Genomic DNA, 27,321 nt, shown 5'->3' on the forward strand with positions numbered 1-27,321 from the left:
TTCTATTTCCGAAGCGAAAGTTGCCATAAATGCGCAGAAGTTTCGGTCAATTCAGAGGTTTTACTTTGTAAATATTAAAAGTTACTTTATATTTTTCTCCGTGTGATTTAATTCAAATATTGGCATCAATTTGATCCAATCAGGTATTAATTTGATATCATCAATAAAACAGTTTAGTAACTCTCTGCTATAACTAGTGACCGTTATCGTTACTGGACGCCTGGTGAGAACTTTGAGAATTACGTTCTGTGACGCTAGAGTGCACGGAGAAAAATGGAAAAACGAATAAAATAACTTTTACTACTTTAAAAGTAAAAATGAAACTGTCCGCAGTTTCTGCGCATTTCAGGAAATTTTTACTCTAAAAATAGTAAAATTTACTATTTCAGGAGTAATTTTTACTATTTCTGGAGTAAAAATTGCCAGAATTGCTCAGAAACTGCTCACAATTCCGGTTTTACTTTTAAAGTATAGTAAAAGTTACTCTATTCGTTTTTCCATTTTTCTCCGTGTCTTAGCATAAGCAGAAAGTGAATTTTTCACTGCAAAAAGAAGTATATCTTATTTTAAGATGTTTTTGTAGCGTTTTCAAGGCATCGAGACATCTTAAATATCTTAATGTCTTAATAAAGCTACCAAAACATCTTAAAATAAAATACTTCTTTTTGCAGTATTGTTAAAAGATATTCTGTATAAAGAATTCTAAAGCATTATTCTTTTACAATTTTTTGTAATCAAAATTTTCCTTTTTTTCAAGCATAAATGGATTTTTTAAACTTATTTTCGAAAAAGATGTCAATTTTTACTAAATGAACGATTAAGAGCCTTTTTTATGAGATAGGAACTTAAAATTTAGGTTAGTTGTGTATTTTTGGAGGTAGAATATCCGACTGAACAATTTGAGCTAACAATAAATCGCAGTAATCTAATCAGTTCTACCCGTGGAATACCTGTCAAATAAGGGTACGACAACAGCTCAACTGTATCTAAATAGGGTTGTCATGGTAATCGTATAAGAGTGAGAGAAATAAGAACATTCTTCATTTCTCTCACTCCTATATACGTTTCCATAACGACCCTTCTTAGCTACAGCTGAGCTATGATCGGTACCCTAAGGATGATTTTCGTGCAGCCTGTTCTGCAAATATCGTCCTAATACACACCAAAAAAAATAATAGTTTCTTTCAGTTCAATTTTGACCAAAAATGTTAACATTAGAACCATTTTTACTGAATTCGATCCTAGTGTATGATTTTAAATCCTAAAATTGACTTAATCTATAGTTTTAAGATAAAAATTACGCTAGTTTTCAGACATTTTGATTTTAAGATGTTAACGGTTTCAGTATTTGTTTTTTGTGTGTATAAGAGTTAACTAAATTTTTTCTTCGTACGAAACCTTACCCAGGTGGAAAAGTTCCCGGTAGTCACGACCGGTAATTTTTCCTAGATTACCAGTATAGTAATTCTTCCGGTACTATCGGTAGTTACTACCGGTAATTCCTCCGGTACTACCGGTAGTCACTATCGGTAATTTTTTCGTTACTACCGGTAGTCACTATCGGTAATTTTTCCGGGACTACCGGTAGTCATTACCGGTAATTGTTCCGGGAGTTACAATCAAAATTTGTTATTTGGTAATAAATTTTTATTTACCGGTAATGGCTACCGGAAAAATTACCGATAGTGACTACCGGTAGTAACGAAAAAATTACCTGTAGTGACTACCAGTAGTACCAGAAAAATTACCGGTATTAACTACCGGTAGTACCGGAAGAATTACCGGTAGTCCCGGAAAAATTACCGATAGTGGCTACCGGTAGTCTAGGAAAAATTACCGGTTGTGAATATTCCGGTAGCGGGAGCGGTAATGACTACCGGTAACTTTTCCACCTGGGTATGTCATACATTTGAAGAAAATTACTATCTACATAGGATAGATACTTTTTTTAAACAGTACGACAGAGTATTTTTGTATCGACAAAAAAAGGAGACTTCCAACGACCTTTCTTTCTCTCTTCCTCTCTACTTTGAGATTAAATTTTTTTTTGAATATCCCCATAATTCTTGCTAATCCAACCAAATATTGTATTAGTGGTTTTGTTACAATACTGTTGGGTTATTTTAGCGGCATCCATGCGCTTGGCTGTACTAACCAAAACAGTAGACTAAGGGCCAGTTTCACCAACTCCGGTTAACAGTTAATCAGCAATTAAAGCCAATTTAACCACTCATGATTGGTCGGTTAGGGATTTAATCGCTGATTAACTTTTAACCAGAGTTGGTGAAATTAGCCCTAACAAGACAGTAGACTAACAAGACAGTAAACTAACAAAACAGTAGGCTAACATAACCTTAAATTAGAGACAATTCAAACATAATATTGCTATTATTGCGAGATACGAAAGAGTGCTAAATCGAAAAGTAGAGAACCCTTGATCAGAAGCGTAATTCTAAATCTTATATATGCATATATATTCTCTATCTCGATTACGTTCTCATACTGCACCCGTGACAGACGAACTGAACAACAAGGAGCGCGAGCACCGGATATAAATAAAGTTTTAAGAAGAGGAAAAGCAAAGAGAAAGGGAGACGAATAACGATATAGCAAACTAACAGACGGAGGGAAAAGGATAGAGAGAAAAAGAGAGAGAAAGAGAGAGAGAGAGGGCAGTAGAAAGAGAGAGGTGGAACGTGGTTTGACGTTTCTTCCGGCGAGTCCAATGAGGCGCCGCGCGCGTTCGACCCCGAGCGTTAGGCCGTCGATTGCTCTTCGGATTCTCTCTCTACACTATATGTGAGTTCGAGAGCACATTACTACGTTGACACACAGCAAGCGCCGACGCTCACAATCAGCTCTCGTTCGTTTCGCCGCTCACTACTCTACTACTCTCCGAGCCAGAAAGAGAGAGAGAGAGAGAAAGAGAGAGAGAACTCCTCGCTTACAAACTAGTCGGTCACCGACAACGACGCGGTGATGTTTACAGTTTAAAAGTGTTCCGCTCAGTGTTCTCAATAATTTATTGTGTACAGTGACAATTAACGTGAATACAAAAAAAAAAAAAGAAATTAATTTTTTGTGCTGTGCGGCAAATTAAGTGCATATTGTGACATCATCCACTTTTGGATTAACTTTACCAAGTGCTTATCTTATCTCTGGAGAATAATGCAAATTGTCCTTGATCTCTAGGGTAAGTTTTTTTTTCAAAAAAATTAAATTTTCCCCGCTTTTTATTTGGATTAAAAAAAAAAAAAAAAAAAACACGTGACGACCGCGGGAAGTGATTTGAACTTCGCGCCGATTTTCCATTGGGAGAGAAAAAATATGAAATAGTTGTGACAATATACAGGAAATGTTAAAATCAAATCCATTCTTTGTTTTAATTTTTTTTTTGAAAGTTTTTGTTTCACGTCAACTTTAAATTTTGAACGATAAGAACGAGTGTTTAGTCTACAATTTCTTTTTAATTTTTTTTTTTTTTTTTTGCATTTCTCGGGGTTGTGGAACTAAAGGAGATTTCTGTCATCAAGTCTTGGAGGCAGTGTGTATATATACATATATACATTTTTATTGCCTCAAGCTCTCTCATATCGCGCACGCTTTCACAATGGTTTAACTGTTCTAAAGATTTGTCGCTTTCATCCCGTGCTCTATACACAAGTGAATCATATATCCAAGAGTCTGTTTATGGGAGTAGGGAAAAGCAATGCAAAAAGTCACGTACACCATGTTATTGTAACAGAAGAACAAAAACACAATTTTTTTTTTTACAATTTAGAAAATATTTTTTATATTTTTTGTATTAAAAATAAATATTAATTAAAAATTTTTTTTAACTACCTGTTAAATTTTTAAAAACTAAAAAACGATTTTCATTAAAATTTCTCCCAAGTGAAACCCAACCAATTGTTTTCAAATAAACGTGTTGCTAAATCTCTGCGAAAATGTTTCCTGTTAACTGTATATATATATATACATATGTACTGTCAAGTTGCGTAATTAAATCATTTGTATTTTAAACTAACAGTGTATAAATATAAATCAAATTCGAAAAAAATTTTTTTTTTAAATTTCCAATTTTTTTTTCTTTGTCCCAATTTATATTCCTTCTCTCTCTCTCTCTTTCTCATTCTCTCTCGGAGAAGATAACGATTGCCTTAAAGAAGTTCATTGACGTGAGACGCTAAACAGAAAGTCATCATCTTTTGATAAATTTATTTAAATTTTGCGATTTCAACATTTTTTTTTTTTTTTTAACACTAAGACAAGTGAAATATATTATTAATATTCACTTATTATCTTATTTAAACATTAATCTTGTATATTTATCCATCGTACTTTTTTTATTTAAACTTGATTTCAAATATCCTTGAAAAGATTTCTTATCACTTTTTAAAAAAAAAAAAATTATGTTATTTAATTTTTTAAAATAAATTTAATTTTTCAATAAAATCAATTATAAATTACATTAATTTTATTTAAAATACATTTTTTAATAAAATAAATTTGAAATTAAATTTACTATTCGATTTCATATTGATTATTATATTTTTTATTTAACTTTTTACCCTTGCATTTATAATAATGGAAACCGTATAAAAATTTAAATGCCAATTACTTTAATTGAATCCGGGGGCCTAATTGACTATAATTAAATAATGAAAATAATTTTTGTAAATAACGTGTCTGTGAGCAAAAAAATAAAAAAAAAAAAGGTACAAAAATTTGGAACGTGCGAGTGACGTTGTCAACAGAAACTTTCAACGCTTCTGTCAAACTGCCATCATGTACACGTCCAATTTTTTTTTCTCTCTCTCTCTCTCTTTGCGCACGACGACCTTCATAGCAATTCCTTTTTCTTTCAACGAATGAATTAATAAATAATTTATAAAACTCTTGTCGTGCAGGTGATTGAAAACACATGTAATGCCTTATTACGTACATGACAAAAAATAATTTTTTTTTTTTTCGAAAAAAAAAAAAAATTAGCACGCAATTTCTTGTTAAAATGATAAGAGAATAATCATTGGCTTCTTATCAATTTTAAAAAGAAACAATTTATTATTATTTCAATTGGATTAAGAAAGATTCGCATTTGCTTTCGAATTTTCGTCACGTTAAATATATGTATACACAAAAAAAAAGGATATACATAAATATGTATATAATTCTCGACAGGCAACGCAATGGAGAGTCAGTGACGTAACTAAAAAGGGGATGGGGGAGGGGAGGTGTGTGTATATGTATGTATGTGTTCGATAGGAAACAGACACTGGCTCGTGCCACTCAATTGACAAGGTGGGGAATTAAATCCCGAGTTGAAAAATATATTTAAGCAAGATATTTCCTCTATTTCGTGACATTGACAATTATTATTTTTAATTTATTAATGTATTTCTTAATGTTTTTTTTATCTTTTTCAAAAAAAAAAAAAATTTTTTTTTTTTCTTTACGATTATATTGATCGATATAAGGAAACAAAATAATTTTTTGTACGCGCCTGTTGCTTGAAAAATAGTAAATTTATAATATTAATAATCCAATATAATTATGATGCTTCAATTAAACCGCGAATTAATTATTATTTATTTACGAGATCAAGTTTTTTCGTGTAAATTGATTTAATTGGAATAAAATAGTCTGGTCGATATTCTTTTATTAAATTTAATATACTTAATAATTTAGAAGATTTTTACACGACAAAATATATATGATAAAAAATATTATAAATTCGTTTAATAATTTTATGTATAAATTGTCAAAAAAAAAATTTTTTTTTTGATTTAATTTTTTACAATTAGAAATTGATTTGAAATTACATTAATACATTAAATTTGCTCTGAATTTTTATGTAAACTATAAAGTTTCTATTTATGGTAAAATTTTACTAAATCATTTTGGAAGTAACCAAAAAAAACAAACCAAAATTCAACAAACTTTTTTGTATTTTTTAACTAAAGCGTTTGGAAATAAATGACAAAAATTGTTATGTAAAACAATTTGAAATTTTTTGGCATTTTTACCTAAGGCGTTTGGAAAAAATATCCAAAAATTTTTATGTAAAATTATTCGAAAATTTTTCGTGTTTTTAGCAAAAAAAAAAAAAAATTTGGAGAAAAAAACTTCAAAAGTTTTAATTCTGTTTAGAAATGAAAATTTTCTTTTAAATATTTGAAAAAAAAGAAGTTATTTTTTAATAGAGAGGAAAAAAATCGTAAGTTAATTATTGATTATTATTATTAATTCTAATACCTATTTTCGAATACTTCTATACGAATTAAATATTTATTGATTTATAACATTTCTGACAAGCAAAATGAAAAAATTCATAAGTAAAACTTTGATTAAATAAAGAAAATTAAAATTTTTTTTTTAAATTTCCATATGAAAATAAATGATAATAAAAAAATTACAATAAAATACAAATTAAAAAAGACAGAAAGCATACAAAAACACATGTGAGTATAAGTTGTTTTTTACTTTGTAAACTGAGTTTCTCTCTCTCTCTCTCTCTCGGCTTCTTTACAAAGTATGTACACTTTATTCTTCTTTTGCAATTTGTATTTCGTAATTTTTTAAGACTTCTCTTATTTTTAAAGAAACTAGTTTCGCAAAAATTAATTCAAATCATTAATTCTTTTTTATACTGCATTAAATACAACTTTTCTTCATGAAATTTGTAAATAAAAAATAATGATTTATGAAAAATATTAATTTTTATTATAAATGTAAACATAAATATTAACAGAAATGATTATTTGAATCAAATAAATTTTTTTTTTCATTACGTACAATTAATTTTAATACGAATATTAAAGCTATTAAAGTACATAAATGGAAAAAAAAATATTTACTTGAAACAGCGAAAGGTTTCACTAGATTAGCGAAAGAATTAACTGAAACAAGTAAAATTTTTGCTACTACAATAAAACGTTTCACTGTTCCAGGTAAATCTTTTTTTTTCCCTGTATTCTAAAGTCATATGTCAATTATTTTTATAATCTATTTTTAGTGCCCAACGGCTAAAAATAGCTATTTCTAAACATAACCTAAAAATACAAAAAAAACAAAGTCATCAGAAAAGGAATTTTCCTCTTAAATTGAGATTACTCTTTTTTTGCGTAGAAAAATTTTAACTATATAAATTTTTTTCCTGCATAAATTAAAAAAAAAATCTACTCTAAATTAAAAAAAAATATATGTTAAAATTTCCCAATAATAAAAGAGACTTTTTTCATTAGTTTTTATAATTTCTTTTTTTGAATTATTTTCTCAAAAACGATGGAATTATAATATTTGATGTATATGAATTTAGAAAAGCCACACGCAATATTTCTGGAGTGTATTTTGAGTATTATATAGAAACTTCTAATCCGAAGACAGACCGCCAGTGGGATACAATATCAGAAATAGGCATGTTAAAATAAGCGTACTCTCGATACGCGTTTCGTGATCTCTGTGTATATAGTTGGATTGGTGTGTATCAGAGGAGGTGAGAAGAGAGGTGAGGGAGAGATGGTGATGCTCTCTTGTTGGAGGGGAATGAAGAGGGGGGTCATGAAGCGAGAAACTATTAGGAATTGGTGGTGGGGATAACCCAAGAGTGCGGCAGACCGGTGCCGCACTCTCGAGAGTTGATCCTCCCTCAATTCAGAGACTGATCCCAGCCGATGATACTTATATACTGAGAAATGCTTATTTAGTCATCATACAGATATTTAATCACAAAACAATGAAAATTTTCGCTTATGCTTCTATATATATATATATAAGTTCTAAATGAAAATTTAGTTAAAACAAATAAATATAATTAGCTTTGTAATAAATATTTTTTTTTCCTCAAAAAATTGACAATTTTTTGAAACTATTGTCAATTTTTGGAGAAAAAAAAAAAAATTTGTTATATTTATTTGTTTTAACTAAATTTTTATTTAAAACTATAATAGTTATTTAGCTATGAAAAAAATATATTTTTATTTAATTCAAATATATTAAATAAAATAATAATAACAATGAGGAATAAAAAAAATTCTTTGGGTTCAAAAATTGAGAAGAAAAATAACTTATGGTATTTTTTTTTTTTTGTTCTTAAAGTACTTATATATATAAAAAATATTTTCAAGGTCGCAACTTCTAAAATGCTTTAACTGGCAAAGAATTATGACATACAGAATATTATAAATTTAACTTGGCACGTTAGCGCACTATAATATTGCGTAGGACTTGACAATTCATTTCTCCTCCTTGCTTTGCTAAATTTTTGCTGGTCAATGCCATCTAGAGACAGATTCCCAACTGTCTGAAATTTTCGATTCACAAATATATATATAATCACATTGAGAAAAAAAAATTATTTGTTTCAAATAATAATCGATTACTTGAGTATAAATAAATAAAAAAAAGTAAATAACTTGAGTCAAATAAATATTTATTTGTTTTTAATAATTGTTATATTTGAGTCAATTAAATGGTATTTATTTCAAAAACAAAAATTATTGGTTCAAATACAGTTTATTTAATTCAGAATAAAAATTATTTGGTTCAAGTAAATATTATTTAACTGTTAATAAAAATCGATTATTTGAATCAAATAAAATTTTTTTCAGATATTTTCAAAATTCTTTTTATATCTGAATTTGTTGTAGAAATAAGTATATTTTCATTGGCAAAAAGTAATATATTTTTGTCGTAAAATTAAATAAATTTTTTCATCTTATTTTGTTTTTTAATCACGCAATGAAATGATTTTGAAATTAAAAGTAAAAAAAAAACGGGAATTTTATTAGAAATTGATTAAGTATTTTGTAATTTCTTTTTTGAAAGATGCAAATGTATGTTAACTTTTTAAATACCTCCTATATTTATATACACAGTTTTAGTTGAAAGTATTGAAATCTTAAGACCTTTATGTTTCTAGAAGTTATTGAACAACGAGAGCATTCTTTCTAAATCTACTTTCACATACTTTTACCACTTGAAATTAAATAACTTTAGCAAAAGTTGATTTCTACTCAAAATACATGTTTAGAAAAAAAAATGCATTTATTTTTTATATTAATTAAAATACTAAATGTAATTAATTAAAATAATTAATAATACCTATAATTAATTTTAAACTACACGAAAGTTGCTAAAAATTGTTAGAAAAAAATCGAAAAATTAAACCACGTAGCAAATTTATATAAACTTTGCTGTGATAGCAATAGAAAACTTCACTGCCACAGCAAACTTCTTTTTTGCGCGTGTAAAAAATTTGATTTGCTTTATTTAATAAAAATTTTCCAGAAAATCATTGGAAAAATGTTAATAATAAAATTATTATTTACCTACTTTGTATATATGAATCATGCAAAAACTTTTTAATAAAATAAATGGAATTCAACTGAATAGTTATGTAGGTCAATGACATAGGTTTGTCGTTTTTTTTTCTTTTTTTTTTATTCAATCTTTGATCTAATCAATAGAATAATTCTTGTAAAAATGCTAAATATTCTTATTAATATAATACACATATATTATAGATTACTTTATTGACAGATAAATTTGTCTAGACCAATATGTCAATTTATTTTGTCTGCTCTCTAATTTTTGAATCATTGAAAATTTGGTTGATGAAATATATAGAATTTATTAACGAAATTTTTTTTCCAAAGCACCAAAATTAAGTGAAAATCACAAAAAAAAATGCTGGATAAATTTTGTTGCGGGTAATTTTAACCAATGCTAATTCACATAGACAGTGGCGCCCTCAACTAGAATAAAATTTGTTTCATTTAATTTTTATACCAATTTTTGGGTAAAATTTTCTACGTTTTTAAGTTTTAATTGATGAGAAATCTTTGTAATTGCATAATAATCATAATCATAATAATAATAATTTATTAATTCATGAGAAAAAATATATTCTCTAAATTTGAAGATGTAAAAATTTTATACTGATTTTAATTAGTTAAAAACTTTTTGCTATACGAGTTAAAATTGGCTAAAAAGCCAAATTTTCGTATAAAAATTTTTAAAAATTTATAAAAACTTTTATAAACTTTCTTTAAATTTGAATTAGTTAAAAATAACACATTTAATAGCAAAAAATCACTGATTCAAATAGTAATATATTTCTTATCAATTATATTAGTTAAATATAATGTTTTCCCACGACTTGTAAAATACTTTTATATAAAAATTTGATATTTATTTTATTTTCCTGCAATTGAAATTGTTATTGATTTAAATAGTTAAATTTATTTAACCAATTGCTGATAAAACAGATTTAACTACTTTTTTCAAGTTTTAAATTTTTAACTTATTTACAAAATACATTTCATCAGTATAAAATCTTGCACTGATTCAAATTTAGAGAGAGAGAGAGAGAGTATAATACGCAATGAATGTTGTAATTTCATTCCTTGTAGAGACTTGTGTAGTTATTTATATATATTTGTTAATCGAGTATTACACGATGGAATAAGATAAAGAAAAAAAAATTAAAGATACTTTAAGTAACAAAACGATCGTAGGCTTTTAATTTTAAAAATGACAAAATCAACTTTTTTCAAAATTTCTTTTGTCAGTTTTTCTTTGCGTTTGGTCTTTAGGACTATTAACCCACCCTTTTCCAATAGAAAATTTAATATAAATCCTCCTCGAACAAGAAAATTCAGTTAAAAAATATTATTAAATTAAAATTCTAAAAAATTCCATTAAAAAATGATGTTAAATGAAAATTCTAATAAAAATTGAATCAAACTCGAAACAAATAAATATTTATTTAGCTACTTAGGCAAATATATTTTTTTTTCCTCTCGATAGTGCAAATAAGATTAAAATTGAAATTTGATAGTATACATATAGTGTGTGACTATATAAATGGCTTATTTTATAGATGCGATGGTAAAAGTTAGTTGGATGGAACAGATTTTACAGACTATAGGATAAACCCAAGAGGTCTTGATTGCATAAACGTTCTACACGCGATGAATTCCATTTGAAGTTATGAAACATTTGTTTTGCCGCGCGCGCGACTCATGTTGGTGACGTGCACAACAGGATGACAATAAGCGTCCTTCGTGTACATTATTCTCTTATGCGCTTTGATGCAAGGTCAGGAAGTAATTAAATTTTCATAATATCTGGTCGCATTATATATATACGCCTTCAAAGATGGCTGATAAGAACAAAAAATGAAATAAAATAAATATATATCTATATCAGGAAGTGCCAAACATTCGCGAAATCAATATATTCTTTTACGTTCGTGCGACTTTCAAAGATTTCTAAAATATACTCTCTCTTATATATATAAACCACCTCTTAATAACTCATTGTTTTTACGATCCTTTTCTCTTATCTAACTTCAATTTCACAGTATAGGGTACAACTTGACTTTACAATTATTACGACTGATTTTCTCTCATAATAATAATAATAATACCCCCTTTAAAAAAAAACTCAGTACTCTCTAAATTTGAATTGGTTAAAATTTCTACTTATTTTTAGTCATTTTTCACTAAAATTTTAGTTAAAAATACTATTACTAAATTACTAAACAATTAAAATTTTACTAAAAATTAGTTCTAATTTGAATTAGTGAACGAATTCTCACTAAATCAAATTTAGAGTAGCTATTGAGAATGAAAAAAAAATGAATTGAATTAGTAGTTTTTTTTTAAAGGATCTTATATAAACGATGAGGGGTAGTGAACTTCATCATCCGTTACTGAACGCTTGAATGTTTTTGTAAAGGATGGTTAACTTGAGAATACATCATCTAACAAATGAGCACTCAAAGTTTAGTCTCTCTTCTCGAGAATGCTACTTTGTTCTTCTGTCGCGTAAATCGACTGACACCTGTCAGATGTCATTTACACGCAGAGTCGCGTGCTCTTTAACACGTGTGTGCACTCTGTTGCTCTTTTTTTCTCCAAGGGATGCAAATCAAAAATTCTTTACATAAAATTACCATTTCATAAATAAACTTTTACACAAAAGCGTATATATATTTTTTCTCATTTACTATATACAGTCATTTTAATTTATATCTACAATAAATTAATTTACATTATAACAATTGAAAAAATCAACTCACGAATTATGTAATAACAAGAAAATAAATGATTTAATTTATTAAAAATTATAATAATTATTTATTAATTTAAAAACTTTCTTAATAATAAATAAATGGGGAAATAATTATTAATTAAAGAATTCTGAAAATTATTATTAAACAATGAAAAATAATAATAAAATTCAGGAAATTGATTACTCAAAGGGACTTTCTCTAAATTGTGCGATTGTAGAAATATTAAATTATAAATCAATAATAATTTACACATGACTGGATTTGTATTAGTTAATAACTAAGAAAAAGATAAATATTTTATGAAGTGGTTATTAAAAATTAAAAAAAAGAAGTATAGTTGAGATTTTTATGCTATATAATGTATATATTTTTATTGTATTATATAAATGTAATGCTATACAGAAAAAAAAAGATAACGTTTCATAAAATGTGCGTAGTTAATATATATATATAGTATAGACTATACTGTTTTATTTCTTATTCGACATTTATATTTTAGTAGTTAGGGGCGACGAATCTCAAGTGTTTCAGTAGTTACAGACCGCTCGAGTCAGACTAAAAGAGTACAACGTGAAAGAAATATATTCCAGGGATTAACAGTGCAGAAAATAGATTATTTCTTACCCTCGTTTTTGCACTTTACAAATGTTCTCCAAAATCAAGCAATGTTATAATATATTACTATATTTATAATAATTATTAGATTATTTATAATTAATAATACTAATTTATTATTACCTTATTAATAATTAATAGTTATTAATATTAATTATTAATTTACTAAAGACACGCTCTGAAGAAAGGGACCTTAGAAGCAAAAACAAATATAGGTTATGTTTTGAAATTTTAAATTGAAAATACACAAAGAGGATTAACTCTCAATATTTAAGTCTTCATTACATCCAAAATATTTCATAAATACTGATTTTAATTTTACAAAAAGTAAAAAGAAACTTTTAATCCAGGTAAAATTACCGTTAACATAACCTATATAATTCGTTTGCTTCTAAGGTCCCTTTCTTCAAAGCGCGTCACAAATATTGAATTAATAATTAATTATTAATAACTAATTCATAAATTATTATTTATCGAAATAAATAATTTGTAAAAAAAAGTAAAATGAAATTTGTATTTTCAAAATTAATAATCTACTCTTGAAATGCATATGAATTTAGGAAAATATTTATATACTTTAATCTGGCAAATAACTGTGAGAAAAAAAATGGTATGAAAATATAATAATAATTAAAAATTTATTACAATATAAAAACAATTGTTTAATTTTAGGTTATGTCACCAAAATTGTTTTCTATTATCAAAACATTGTAATTTTTATATATATAATACAAATTTTAATTATTCAAAATGTTAAAAATTAAATTATTTACATATGCCATGAAAAACATTTGAAAATCTAAATTACTCTCCAAGGAAAAGTATCGATTTTATTTTAAGGAAAACAAATGAAAAAAAGAATTCTTGAAAATTCCAATTTCGGTAAAAACTCACTGCGAATCGCTGGTTTGGAAATAGATATGCTGACTTAAATTTAGTCTTTGGCTATTGACGGACCTTGGCCGCAGACCAATTACAGCACTGATTTCGAGCGCGTATACTTAAATTTGTTTCAGTAGATTATTATATATGCATATAGTAACCGAGAATAAAATTATTACGTAGATATTTTTAAATATTTAAATTCCAAAAAAAAAAAACTAATATATTTTGTTAATTCAAATATTGGTTCAAAAAAAAATTTTTCTGGGTGTACTATCGTTTTAACGTAAAATCATTAATAGATAACGAACGGAAGTTGACGTTAAATATATCGACGTTTAAAATACATCTGATCCGCGTCCCTATCCTTTTTTTAAATAATTTTCGTGGGTTAGACAGATGTTACTTCCGTTTAAAGCGACAACCTCCTGCATCACATATGTTTAGTATCCTAAATAGTAAATTTCATCTTTTTGAAAAAAAAAAAATGAAAAATTTGAATTATTTTTATGTTTTGAAAGTGTTATTTATAGTATATAGGAAAAAGTTACCCATACAGAAATAGGAAGTGCGGTGCGAGAAAATTAACTATATTTTTATCTTTTACATTCCTATATATATATATATATTCGATACTCAATTTGTGTATTTTTTTTTATGTTTATATTACGATTTACATGAATTTAATAAGTGAAAATTTTTATTTTAAATATAATAAAAGATAATTGCGCGTAAAACATTGTTAGTCATTTAGGAGAGATATCATCTTTACCAGTATATATATATATATAATATAGATAGTAATTTAAAAGCATGAAAAGCATGTGCGTGTTAACCTGACTATTTTGTACACTTCGCGGTCGGTTACACTGTCTCTGCGTTTAAAATTCAAATAAGCCTCATTTTTAAAGGGACACACAAAGTGATGCCATATTATCACATCATTAAATTTATTTTATTTTCATTTAAATTTGTACTAATGTTTGTATTTTAATTTTGTGACATACAAAAATAATTATCATTAGAAATTACACTATTTAAATCACAATTATACATCATATTATACAGAGATATTTAAATTTTCAAAAACGTTTAATTTTGCATGAACATAGCAAAAAAAAGTAGCTTTTTTTTCTCTACCATTGTTTTCATTAAACAACAAATTATAAAAAAAAATTTTAACCAAAAAATTATAGAATTTTTCAATTTAAAAAATTATTTCTTTTAAAATCGTTTATCATAAACGTTGCGTACTTCAGATTCGTCTTTAAATCTTTTTAATACTAAAATTGTTAATAGCAGTGAAAAAGATAATTTTTAAGCTATAAAGTGATTTAGAATATTCTCACACTTAATCTCTTCAGACGCAAACTAAGTGACATAATATTTTGATTAGTTATATCGAAACTTTTGAATTTTAGTCAATAAATTTATATTGAAAAACTAACAAAAACAAAAAAGTTTTAAAGTCATGTAAACAAAAGAATTCTAATATAGAAATTTATTGAATTCTTTCGATAAGCAATATAGAATGATATATAATTATAAATACGTGATAAAAATTTTGTAGATAATTTTCTTTACTCGACTAAAATTCCATTTCTAATCCCACAGAAATTTTTTTCTTACTCCAATTAAATTGTTACAATCTAACCTCTAAATAAATAATTATTTTATATATTGTGACGCGATCTGAAGAAAGGAACCTTAGAAGTAAAAAATTATGGATTAGGTTTTGAAATTTTAAAGTGAAAATACACAAAAAAGTTCAACTCGTAATGCAAACTAATAATGTCTTCATTACATCCAAAATATTCAATAAAAACTGATTTCAGTTTTACAAAAATAAACTTTTAGTTCAAGTAAAACTGTCGTAAACATAACCTATAATTCATTTGCTTCTAAGGTCCCTTTCTTCAGAACGCGTCACAAATAGTTATTTATTTGATCGAAATAAAACTTATATTTGAACAAAATGAAGTTAATATATTTCAACAAGATAAAATTTATATTTGAAATAAATAAATATTTAGTTCTAAGAGGTAAATATATATATTTATAATAAATGCGAATCCAAGTGAAATATAATGATTCTCAATTTGACCTGTATGTGTTCTCATTTGAAAATCAATGAAAATTTATTGGTAAACAGTAGTAGGATCATTAAAGGGGGCGCAAGCACGAGCAAAAAAGCATAAATTTTTTTTGATAACAATAGAACTTTCATCCACTGGAAATTATTGGTATTAGAAATATATATACATATATAGATGTGTATACAAGTCGGCATCGTAGTGATCGCCATTGTCAGGATTTAAGTCGTCAATAATTTACAGCTTCTCTTGCGCGACGGCGCAAGTTACAAGGCCTTTGTTGCGTGCAAGAGTGGGTTCTAGTTGACGAAATATTGACATCCAAGAATAGAAACCCGTAGTATGTGTGTGTATATATATATGTGTGTGGATGGATGGAGTCTGACCCAATGGAAGGAGAACCAAAGCCAAAAAAAAAAAAAAAAAAAGAGAAGAGAAGAGGGTGGGGTGGGGGGATATTGTTCGAGGGGGAAAAGAGAAATAAGAGGTTAGGTATAGGTGGATTGCATTCAGCATGAATGAAAAGTAAGGGGGTAAAAACGCGCAAGTGACGTCAACCCCTGAACACGCTGTACCATGATATTGAATTATTTTCGAGGGTCTTTTGTTCACAATTTATTTTTATACTCACTCTCTTTTTTTTTAGCTTCCTCGTGTACGTTAGAAAACTTTAAAAGTGCTTCAAAAACTCAATACAAACAGTTAACATTTGAAAAAAAAATTAAAATCTAATTGACATATTTTTGAAAAATTAGGTACATTTTTTATTCTACACTTACTAAATGAACAATTAATAAAATTGTTATTCGTAATATTTAATATAATTAAGTTCAAAAAAATGTTTAAACAGTTTTTAAAAGAAATCTTTAAATTTGAAAAAAAAAACTATATTCGCCCTAGGTGCAATTTCATCTAAAGACGATACTGTACATTCAGAAAAAAATTTGTTTCAAACAAATAAATTTATTGCTCCACAATTAACCAAATATTTGGTTGAATCAATAAACAATTTATTTCGCTGAAAATTCTTTCTTCGTTCGAAAAATTTATTAAAATAAATTAAACTATTAATAAACAAAATAAAAACTATTTGAATCAAAAAAATTTTGTTTGAATCAAAGAAATTTTTTTTGGTTAACAAAAAAATTGTATTTACTACAAAAAAAAAAAAATGGTAAATTTTGTTGAAAGAAAACTTTTTTCTCAACTAATGAATTAAATTTTATAAAAATAAATTTTCTGAACATTTGTTGGTATACATATCAGAGTTTTTCGTTTGCTTTATTGTGTCTGATGCATTAAAGACCGTTTGCGGTGTTTCGACTCGAGCGGCGCGATGTGTAGAACGCAGTAGGGATGTGTGTATTATGTGCACGGTGTGTGAATAGCGAGCACGTGCATTTCCCACAGAAAAGCAATAGGGACTTCGACGAGCATGGCCAGCTGGGAAGAAACGACGGGTCGGGGTAAAGTCTCGGGATCGAGCCAGTGGCGTAAACGACACAGTATGGGCCATCATTGTATACAAATATATACATATATACGTATATATTCTTAAACAATTTATCAAAAAAATTCTCATCCGAAAATAATTCCTTCAATTTTCTCTAAATATTAATTAAAATTGAGATTAACGTTAATTTCCCTGTCACTAATTCGAGTAAAAATTTTACTATTTATTATTAAAAGAAAATATATTCAATTTTAGCGTAAACATTAACAAAATATAAAATTTGTAAGTAAAATTTTATTCTTTGTCGCACATTCTTTGATGAAATTAAAAATTTCAAAGATAATATACCAAAACAAGATTTTTATCTATATACAAGAAAATTTTTGTAAGGTCCAGAAGAACACCAAATTTTCCATCACTGGATTTTTGTATACGATAGATTCTAAGAATTTTTGTTAAGCGGCAGGTATAAAGGATTTCTGAGGAAATCTTCCAAATTCTAACCAAAACCCTTATAGATATTATATAGATGAGGGGGAAGATTTTTCTAAAAACATCACTATTTTTCACCACAATATTTTTTCTTAAAAAGCACCAAGAAAAATATATATATATATACATATTTATTTATCCTTCATCAGATTTTTGAATAATTTTTAAAACTTACAATTTTTGAAAATATTTTCACTAAAATATAAAAACAAAATTAAGTTTTAAATACACATAATTTATTCTTTTGTATAGTATGTTTAAAATACTAACAAAAAGTCGCAGGTTTCTTATTCAGAGGAAATATGTTTTCATAGATTAAAGTAGATAAGATTTTCATAGGTCGGTGTTTAGTTTGTCTTTTGTCGCACGCTCTAAAGACATTATATTATCTATTGTGTTTAATAAAAGAAGATCTAAATATTTCTCTATGTTTAAAATTATTTTCATATTTGATAAAAATAATTTTAATTTGCCAATGGAAAGTTTTAAGGAAAATCCCGTTTTAAAAGAAAATATATATATTTTAAAAATTTTCCGCTTCTTGGATATATTAATCTATAAGGAGCAATGTTTCCAAGCTACAAGAAGCGGGACTTTTGACATAATTATCTTAGCCCTTTAAAAGAATTTTTTTAAAAATTGAAATAATAGAAAAAAATTGTCCTTTTCAGAATATTGGTGATCGACAAGATCTTTCATTAATTTCCAAGGGAAAACCAAGACACTTGACGGCCGCGATTATTGGCTGAAAGGAAAGTACCCGAGTTATCATCCGGCTATCATATCACAACACCACCCCAAAGTGGGGGTGGTGGTTCGACGTTCAGTGCCGCGGCAATGGTGGCAGCTGCCACCGCTACGGCCACCGCCACTGCTAGCGTGGTGGCCATGCAGGACCGCCAAGATATCCCCACCCAATTCAATCAGGTAAATTAAAAAAAAAATTCCATCAATGCCCCAAAAATATTACATCTTCAATTTGAAAACAAATTCTAATTTTAACTTTCCATTAAATTGAAGTAAATCAAGTTTCAAAATTTGTTACGAAAAAGGAATCCTAAAACCCCAAAAAAAATCCAACACTGAATAAAATGTTTATGTTTTCATTGCAGAAATTCTATAACGAATCACCTAATCTAATGCGTTTATCGCAAATGCAGAGTCAACATGGAATGCCCCATCAATCGTATAGCTCAGGTTATGGCCAAAGAGGACCAATGACAGCAATGGGATCTATTGGAATGAATAATTTTAACAACATGGGTTCAATGGCTCCAATGCACTCTATGAATTCTATGAATTCGTTAAATAGCATGAGTAGCATGAACTCCATGAATCCAATGTCCATGGGAGCAATGAATATGAATGGTATGAATGGAATGTCCCAAATGAATTCCATGAATTCGATGAACTCCATGAACTCTATGAGCAACATGGGAAACGTTGGAATGAACAACGTCATGGGACCCAACACCATGCAAATGAATAAAATGACCATGCAGGTAAGTTTCTATCCAAAAAAAAAAAATTTATTAACTTTCAGTTCAAAATAATAATTATAATGATTTTCAGCAACAACAACAATTGCAGCAACAACAACAACTGCAACAACAACAACTACAGCAGCAGCAACAACAACAGCAAAGTTACCCAAGGAGGTTGACTCCTTATCCAAATCCTGCAATGCACATGGCGCAAAAAAGGCAACAGGGACCATACGCGGGAGCAAATCCAGCAGCAATGCAACCCGGTTTCAATAGTATGCCCACGAGCCAAGTACCCCAATATCCCAACCAAATAACCCATCAAAATTATCCAGCCACGAGACCCAATTTTCAACAGCAATATCAACCAGTACCGGCAATGAATTCGCAAACGACTGGATTTCCCACGAATCCAATGATTAGAACATCGGGAATTAGGCAAACAACACCATCGTATAGCTCACCGGCTCAAGGAAATCAATACTATAATGCAAATGTACCTGCAACTATGGGACCAACAACAGTTGGTAATCAATTTGTTGGACATCCCGGTGGACATCAAACAAATAGTGGTTATGGTGCTGCTGCCTCGTCATATGTCGCGGCCAACAATCAATATCAACAGGATGTTGTATCACCAATGAGAACAACGCCAGCGGGAAATATGAACTATCAACATAGTCCAATTCCTGGAAATCCAACACCACCCCTAACTCCTGCCGCTAGTATATCACCTTACATTAGTCCAAATTCTGATATTAAGCCTAACTTTAATGAACTCAATAAGCCTTCAGTCAATATGCAAAAAGATGAATTAAGATTAACATTCCCCGTGAGAGACGGTATTATCCTACAACCCTTTAGATTAGAACACAATTTGGCAGTGAGCAATCATGTATTCCATCTAAAGTCAACTGTTCACGAGACACTAATGTGGCGATCGGATCTTGAATTGCAACTCAAGTGCTTTCATCATGAGGATCGACAAATGAGCACCAATTGGCCTGGTAGTGTGCAAGTATCAGTTAATGCAACACCACTTATGATTGATCGAGGAGAAAATAAATTATCCCATAAGCCACTTTACCTCAAAGATGTTTGTCAGGGTGGACGTAATACTGTTCAAATCACCGTTTCAGCGTGTTGCTGTGTAAGTATTTCTTTTAAATCTAGTATAAAACACAATTTTAATCATTAAAATAATTATTATATAATCGAAAAAATTAGCAATTTTTTTTTCTAATCTGGAATTTATAATTTCAGTCGCATCTATTTGTCCTTCAATTGGTGCATCGACCTAGTGTACGAAGTGTATTACAAGGATTACTACGCAAAAGACTGCTTACGGCCGAGCATTGTATAACTAAAATCAAAAGGAATTTCAACAGCACGATATCGAACAATGGAATTAAATCGGAATCTGATGTTGTGGAACAGACAGCATTAAAGGTAGAGAAATCAGTACTATTTTATTCTATTATCGAAGAAACAAGATGAATTTTAATGTCATATTTGTAATCAGCGATCGCAAAAAAAACCCTCAAAAATATTCTGCGTTAATTTTTAAAAAATTTTCTAAAACTAAATTTTATGTGTCGGTAAAAGAAGTTTCGCTCTTATCACTAAAAGTGGGAAGATTCAAATCGATATTTTTAGTAATGATAATTTATATTCCAAAAAATGATTTTAGCTTCTTGAATAGAAAAATTAACATTTAGCATTTTTTTCAGGTGTCGCTTAAATGCCCGATTACTTTCAAGCGAATTACGTTGCCAGCTAGAGGTCATGAATGTAAACACGTTCAGTGCTTCGACCTCGAGTCTTATCTTCAATTAAATTGTGAAAGGGGTTCGTGGAGATGCTCAGTCTGCATGTAAGTTTAAAAAAAAGTAAAATAATTCTTTTCAATACAAAAGCACGAATAATAAATCAAATTTATTTTTCCTAAATTCAAAAAAATTGTTCATAACTATTTTCAATTTAATAATGAAATTTAAATTATTAATCACTAAATTATTGACAATTTTATAGTAATAAAAATAATTTTCAAAAAAAAAAAAAAAAACCAAATAATAAATAATGATATTGAGTTTATAATATAATCGTGAATTTCTTTTATTAATATATAGGAAACCAGCTCAACTTGAAGGCTTAGAAGTAGATCAATACATGTGGGGAATTTTAAATACGACGTCAAGTACACCGGAGATCGAAGAAGTGACAATAGACTCAGCTGCTAATTGGAAGCCAGCTAAAGTTTTGAATAGTATAAAATCTGAGGAGGAAAACGATTGCAAAAGAATGATTAAAGCAATGTCACCGGGTAGTATGAATATGCCAACAATGAATAATTGGGATATGAATCAAGCAATGAGTCCATATATACCTCCCGATATGAATAGTATCGTCAGTGGTTCGATGATAAATCAACCATCAAACTACGGGAACAATAATATTAATCATCGAAATTCTTCTGGTGGCTCATACGATATTAATTCTGGAACGAATACTTCGGGAAATTCTGATTATACAAATGGCACTGGTCCATTGACACATTTAAATGATTCCGTTAATTCTCTCGATCCTCTAAATGCCATGGAAAAATCTCTAAACGATCAGGTAAGATGATTATTTTTAAACAAAAAAAAAAAATTTTTTTCTCGAAACAAAATTAGAATTTATTGAAGAAAATTTTTTCTCATCAAAGAAATAAGCTGAACAATATCTGTTATTGATGGAAGAATTTAATAGACAAATATTCTAATTGTAACGATTAAATTACAGATGCCACATACACCTCATACGCCGCACACACCTCATACTCCACACACGCCAGGTGGAGGAAATAGTGGCCCTCCTAGCGTTCCACCATCGTCCCAAGAGTCCAACAGTAATCACAATACGTCTGGCAATACCAGTACAAATATTAATAATGACTCAGCCGAGTTACCATCGGATCTAAATTTCGATCCAGCTGCAGTTATTGACGGCGAAGGAACTGGACAAGAGTCTCTTAATGTAAGTTTTCATTCTTTTTATAATATATACTTAATTGAAAGAAATTTTTAATTTCCCATAAGTAAAAAATTAACTGGAATACATGAATATTCACTTATATTATAATCCATTATTTTCTTTGATATGTTGCAAATTTATTTTTTTTTTCAATCTATCGTTCTGGAGGTTAATAAAATTGTGCGCCAAATTTAAATCGATATATAGCAATTTAAATTTGGCGCCAAATTCTATTATCTACATTACCATAGATTGGTAACTCAAAGGATAAATTTCCCCTACGTGCAAAGTAATGCCAAATGAATATTTGTCTGAATAACAATTCTCCAATAGGATTATTAAATTTTTAAAAATCTACAATGCAGACATAGAATTTCAGTGAAATAGCAAAATTTTACTAGATACCACAAAAATTTCGAGTCTAGGGATGTAAGCGAAGAAAAATTTCATGCAAGATTGAAATATTTCAATTTTTCATTGCAGTGATATATAAATTTCAATGAAATATTTTCAAATTTTAACGCGCATGCTCCAATCTATACAAGGTTAGGTTACTTTATTCTATTTTGAATTAGTAAACAAATCACTTTTGTTTGTTTTTCAAAAATATTACTAAAACTGATAAAAAGATTTACTTGTAAAAATTGTTACAAGTTTTTAAACCAAATTAGATATAAGTATTAATTTCAATGTTACTAAGAGTTTAAGTAGTTCAATTTTTATGTTAAAAATGTGATAAATATTTTTAATGATTGATATTAAAAATTTCATAAATACGATATTTTATTAAAGAAAGAGGAAAACTTGTAATAAAATAAGATATTCAGAAATGCGAAATGTAATAAAGTTAATTACAAAAAATGTATATTATTATTCCCTTTTTATAAAGTTTATAAAGTTATTTATAATGTTTAATTTTTATATAGATTTTGAAAATTCAATATTTCTTATACATAATATAATTTTTAAAGAAAATTTTAATTTTTTAATATTTAAAATTAATTAATTGAAATGGATAGCATTTATAAATTAATTGAAAGAAAAACTATTAACTTCCTAATTGCATTTAAAAATTTTATTTTTATTATTTATTTAGGTCAATAATAATAATAATAATACATTAGCCATAACAAAACTTAAAAATAACTTTATATTACATGTAATTTAAATTTTCTCGCTAACTTTAAAATATTTCATGAAATTTTACATCCCTAATTTCGACAAGTTTAATCTGGGGAATATTTATGCGTCCCAAAATTCAATATTATACTTTCTTATTCAATAGAAATTGGAATTACTAAGAGAGTTTAAAAAATATTCTAGTGTCATTGATTTTAATTTTTTTTTTTCAAATGTGAAATTAACTGTAAACTTATTATAATTTACAGTTACTACCAGATGACGTGGTGGATCCAATGGAATTACTCTCATATCTAGATCCACCGGATTTAAATACACCACCAAGTAGTGGAGCCAGTAGTGGAAATCCATCGTCGAGTGACGACATATTAGCACTCTTTGAGTAAGAATATTGTCAATGGCGCGCAATTGCCGCTGAGAAAACCTAATCAAATTATTACTATTTGAAGAAAATTTAAGAAAAAAAAGATGGTTATAAAAAAACGTCTTGAGGACGTTTTCATTTTCACATCGTAAAAAAGCCAAGAGCGAGAAACTTTTTAAGACGGTTTAATTTCTTTATTATTATTATTATTATTATTATTATTTATTTGCTCACGTATCATGTATTTATATTAAAATCGTCAATATATTTGAATTGAATTTATTATCATGAGAAAATATTCTTTTCAATTTCTTTTTTGCCAAAGATTAAGGGAAATCTATTTTATACAAAGACTGTAAACAATCGAATTTGTTTTGATTTCTTTTTCAAATCAATATTGACATTGCGTATACTAATTGTAAACGCATTTAATTTTTAATTGTACAAATTACACTTTGTTGGAAGTTGAAAATCGTCAATAACTTCCATCGAGAGGGTTAAGAAAAAAAAGCAAAAAAAAAAGAACCTTACCATCTGTAAAAGTTTCTTGCAAGTGGAAATAATGTGATCGTCAAGTCATTAATGCTGCAAATTTGTTTTTTTTTTTTTTGTCAGCTATACATAAAATTATTATTGATGATTAAAGAAATGTCACGACGATTACTAAAGGTGCTCTCACCTAAACAATGGTACAAACAACTTTAGCTCTAATTATAATAATCTTATTGACGAAACTAGGGCATATTAGAAATAGAACAATGACCTCTAAATGTAGCGTAACAAGAACGCAATAATGTTATTTGCTGAGATATAAAGACCCCACTTGGAACGTTAAAAATGTCATAAATTATTATTTTTCATCAAAAAATTATAAATTTTTGGATTAAAAAAATAAGTTTAAATAATTAACAATGTTCATTTAAATTCAAATTATCTTCAAGGTAGTTCGTAAGTGAGTAAAAAAAAAGTTGATTTTATTTTTGTGAGATAAAAAAAAAAAGAAAAGTTTTTTCTTATCAGGCAGAGCCGTTGATAAAAAAAATTTCTAAATTTCTAACATGATTTTTTAAATAATATAAAAAATAATCACAAACGAACTACCTTAACGTCCGTTTCGTCATCAATTTATTATCAGTATTGATTTCCTTGAAATAATATTTTCTTTCTCGATTTAATATTCAGGATATGAAAATTTTTTTCAATTGGTCTTTATTTCTAATTCTACTTACAATAAAAGGCCTATTTAAGACCTACATCGCAAAAAAAAAAAAAAAATTCAAACACGTCTGTACAGTGGCTGTCTGTAAATAAGTTTTTTTTTTTTTTTTGAACTCGCGATAAGGGTATTATAATGCAATGCATATTTATATAAAAAATAGTGAATATTGTTTGTTTCTTTTTGAGAGACAAACAAAAATAATAACAATAATATTAATGGAGAATTATATCTCGGGAGAGTTTATTATATTCGAAGAAAATTCGAATTACGCCGAAATCGGATGATATATATATATATATATATAAAATATAATCGCGCAAAGATATTTCTCCTACGATAAAAAAAAGAGAAAAAAAAAATTTTACGATAAACGACATAGTTAGAATAGTATTATTCATAGAGGCACTATATTGATGGGAGGAAACTCGAAAAAAAATTAGAGGACCTAAGGAAGCAATGACGACAGACAAAAAAGGTCTTGATATTGTAATTGTAAAAATAAATAATTATAACAATAATAATAATAATAATAATAATAAGGTAAATATGTCCATATAGCGCAAAAATCCAGGTTTCATTTAAAACTGTACAGTAAAACCTACATTTTGTATAATAAATAATTGAAGTGTAGGTTTTAACCCTGTTTACAAGGGGGCCAAAAGAAAAAGAAACTTAAAACAAGGGGGCATCTCGTATTCTTGAGAAATGAATCATTTTATTAGCGCGCAACGATTTCTATAAGAATGTTGCAAAGACATCGAAAATTCTTCGATTTTTATTAGTGAATATTTGGAATAAGTTTTTGATTCACATCGTTAACAATCTTTTAAAAATGTCATTATAAATTGAAGAGAAACAACAACAACAACAACAACAACAAAATGTCCCGGCTGTTGATTAATTATTATTAATATACAATTGCCGATAAAAGGTCTATTATATGATGTCAATTTATCAGTTGACTCGTATCTTAAAAATTAAATCAAAATAAGCGAAAATAAACTACTTAATGCATCTCTGAAGATAAATCTCACTTTAATCAAAGTCAATCATTTTTACGCGCAGACAAACGAATATAATATTCGTTACATATATTGTAATATAATTTTAATAAAACTGCCATTATTATAAATAAATTTAACAGAGAGATATTTATACTAATTTTTTAATAAAAAAAAAAATAGACAATCATATAATTGAAAAATATCATTTGAGTATAAATATCTTTTAAGGTTGTTTTTTTTGTTAAGGAATGCTTTCTGATTTTCTTTTCACAATTAAAAATCAGAAAGTTTCAATATAATATATTTAAAAAGAAAAGAGAAATTTCTCAAAAATATGTCTGTGCGTGAAAATGAGACTTCTCGAGTAAAAGAAAGTAATGAACAATTTTTATTGTCGAATGAAATTGATGATCGATGAGAAATGAAATTGAATGAAACGTGCCTATTTAAATAATGTACTGCCAGAGTGGCACAGGCCACGACCCCTTGCTCGAGTGGTAGTTATTACATTTATAATCGTTTGTGATTAAAGGAAGAGATATACTTCAAGTGATTCATGTAGATTATACAAATTTTATATATATATTAAAAAAAAAAAAAAAAAAAACTTGTATTTATACTTTTAAAGCGCACACTGAGTAAAATATTTTGTTTTGACAATAATACAATATTTTAGTCAACTAAATATTTATTTGTGTAAACAAAAATTTTTTTTCGATTATCTCAACAAAATGTTACTTAATTCAAGAAAAAAAAAAAAAATTTATTACCTCAATTAAAATTAAAAATTTGTTTTTAAATATTAGTTGAGTCAACAAAAATACAGTTGAGAGAACAAAAAAGAATTTTTTTTATTCACAAATATGAATAAAATATTTTGTTTTCAAAGCAAAAATATTTTTCTCTGTGGCAGACCTATGGCGTACTATATGAATTAGTTGCGGTCAAGTTTCTATTCATGTAACTTCTATAACATCATTGAGATTAGATTTTAATAATACGTATATATTAAAGGCAATTATTGTATATTATTTGTACATATGAAAAATAGAATGATAATATAAGAAAAAGTGGCAAATACTTATTGGCCAGTTACAACAGTACAAATGTGGTTTTTCATTTCAAAAATTTTAATTTCTTTTCCCTGATTTTTAACTTTTTTTTATTATATATTAAATCTTTTAATAGTTTTAAATTATCTCATTAAATATTTTTTCAAATTTCTGATAATCAGTAAATCAATTTTAAGATATTCGATGGCTAGAATTTTTTCAAAAAAATCGATTTTCTTTAAATTTTGATGGAACATTCCATTGATTGTTTAAAAAAATTTTTAATTAAAAATAAGTTTAAAAGGTTAAAAAAAAATTATCACAATTAATACTATCTAGAATTTGATTTGTTACGTAAACTATGGAATATATATATATATATATATATATATACGTGTGCAACGTTTAAGTAACAAATAATCCGATTGA

General features: G+C 27.4%; 1 protein-coding gene across 1 annotated transcript; it reads left to right on the forward strand.

Annotated features, from left to right (window-relative positions):
* The first annotated feature begins 2,750 nt into the window (after positions 1–2,750).
* On the forward strand, positions 2,751–26,947 carry LOC127286290 (zinc finger MIZ domain-containing protein 1). Its single transcript, XM_051312669.1, has 9 exons — positions 2,751–3,193; positions 18,286–18,541; positions 18,727–19,116; positions 19,187–20,248; positions 20,362–20,547; positions 20,829–20,971; positions 21,228–21,717; positions 21,883–22,116; positions 23,502–26,947. Exons 2-9 carry the CDS (start codon positions 18,452–18,454, stop codon positions 23,637–23,639), a joined length of 2,733 nt encoding a protein of 910 aa, XP_051168626.1. The 5' UTR covers positions 2,751–3,193; positions 18,286–18,451; the 3' UTR covers positions 23,640–26,947.
* Positions 26,948–27,321: the final 374 nt, after the last annotated feature.

This window comes from Leptopilina boulardi, unplaced genomic scaffold (genome assembly GCF_019393585.1).
Source record: "Leptopilina boulardi isolate dan_hultmark-lab unplaced genomic scaffold, ZJU_Lbou_2.1 LbouV2_352, whole genome shotgun sequence".
NCBI lineage: Eukaryota > Metazoa > Arthropoda > Insecta > Hymenoptera > Figitidae > Leptopilina > Leptopilina boulardi.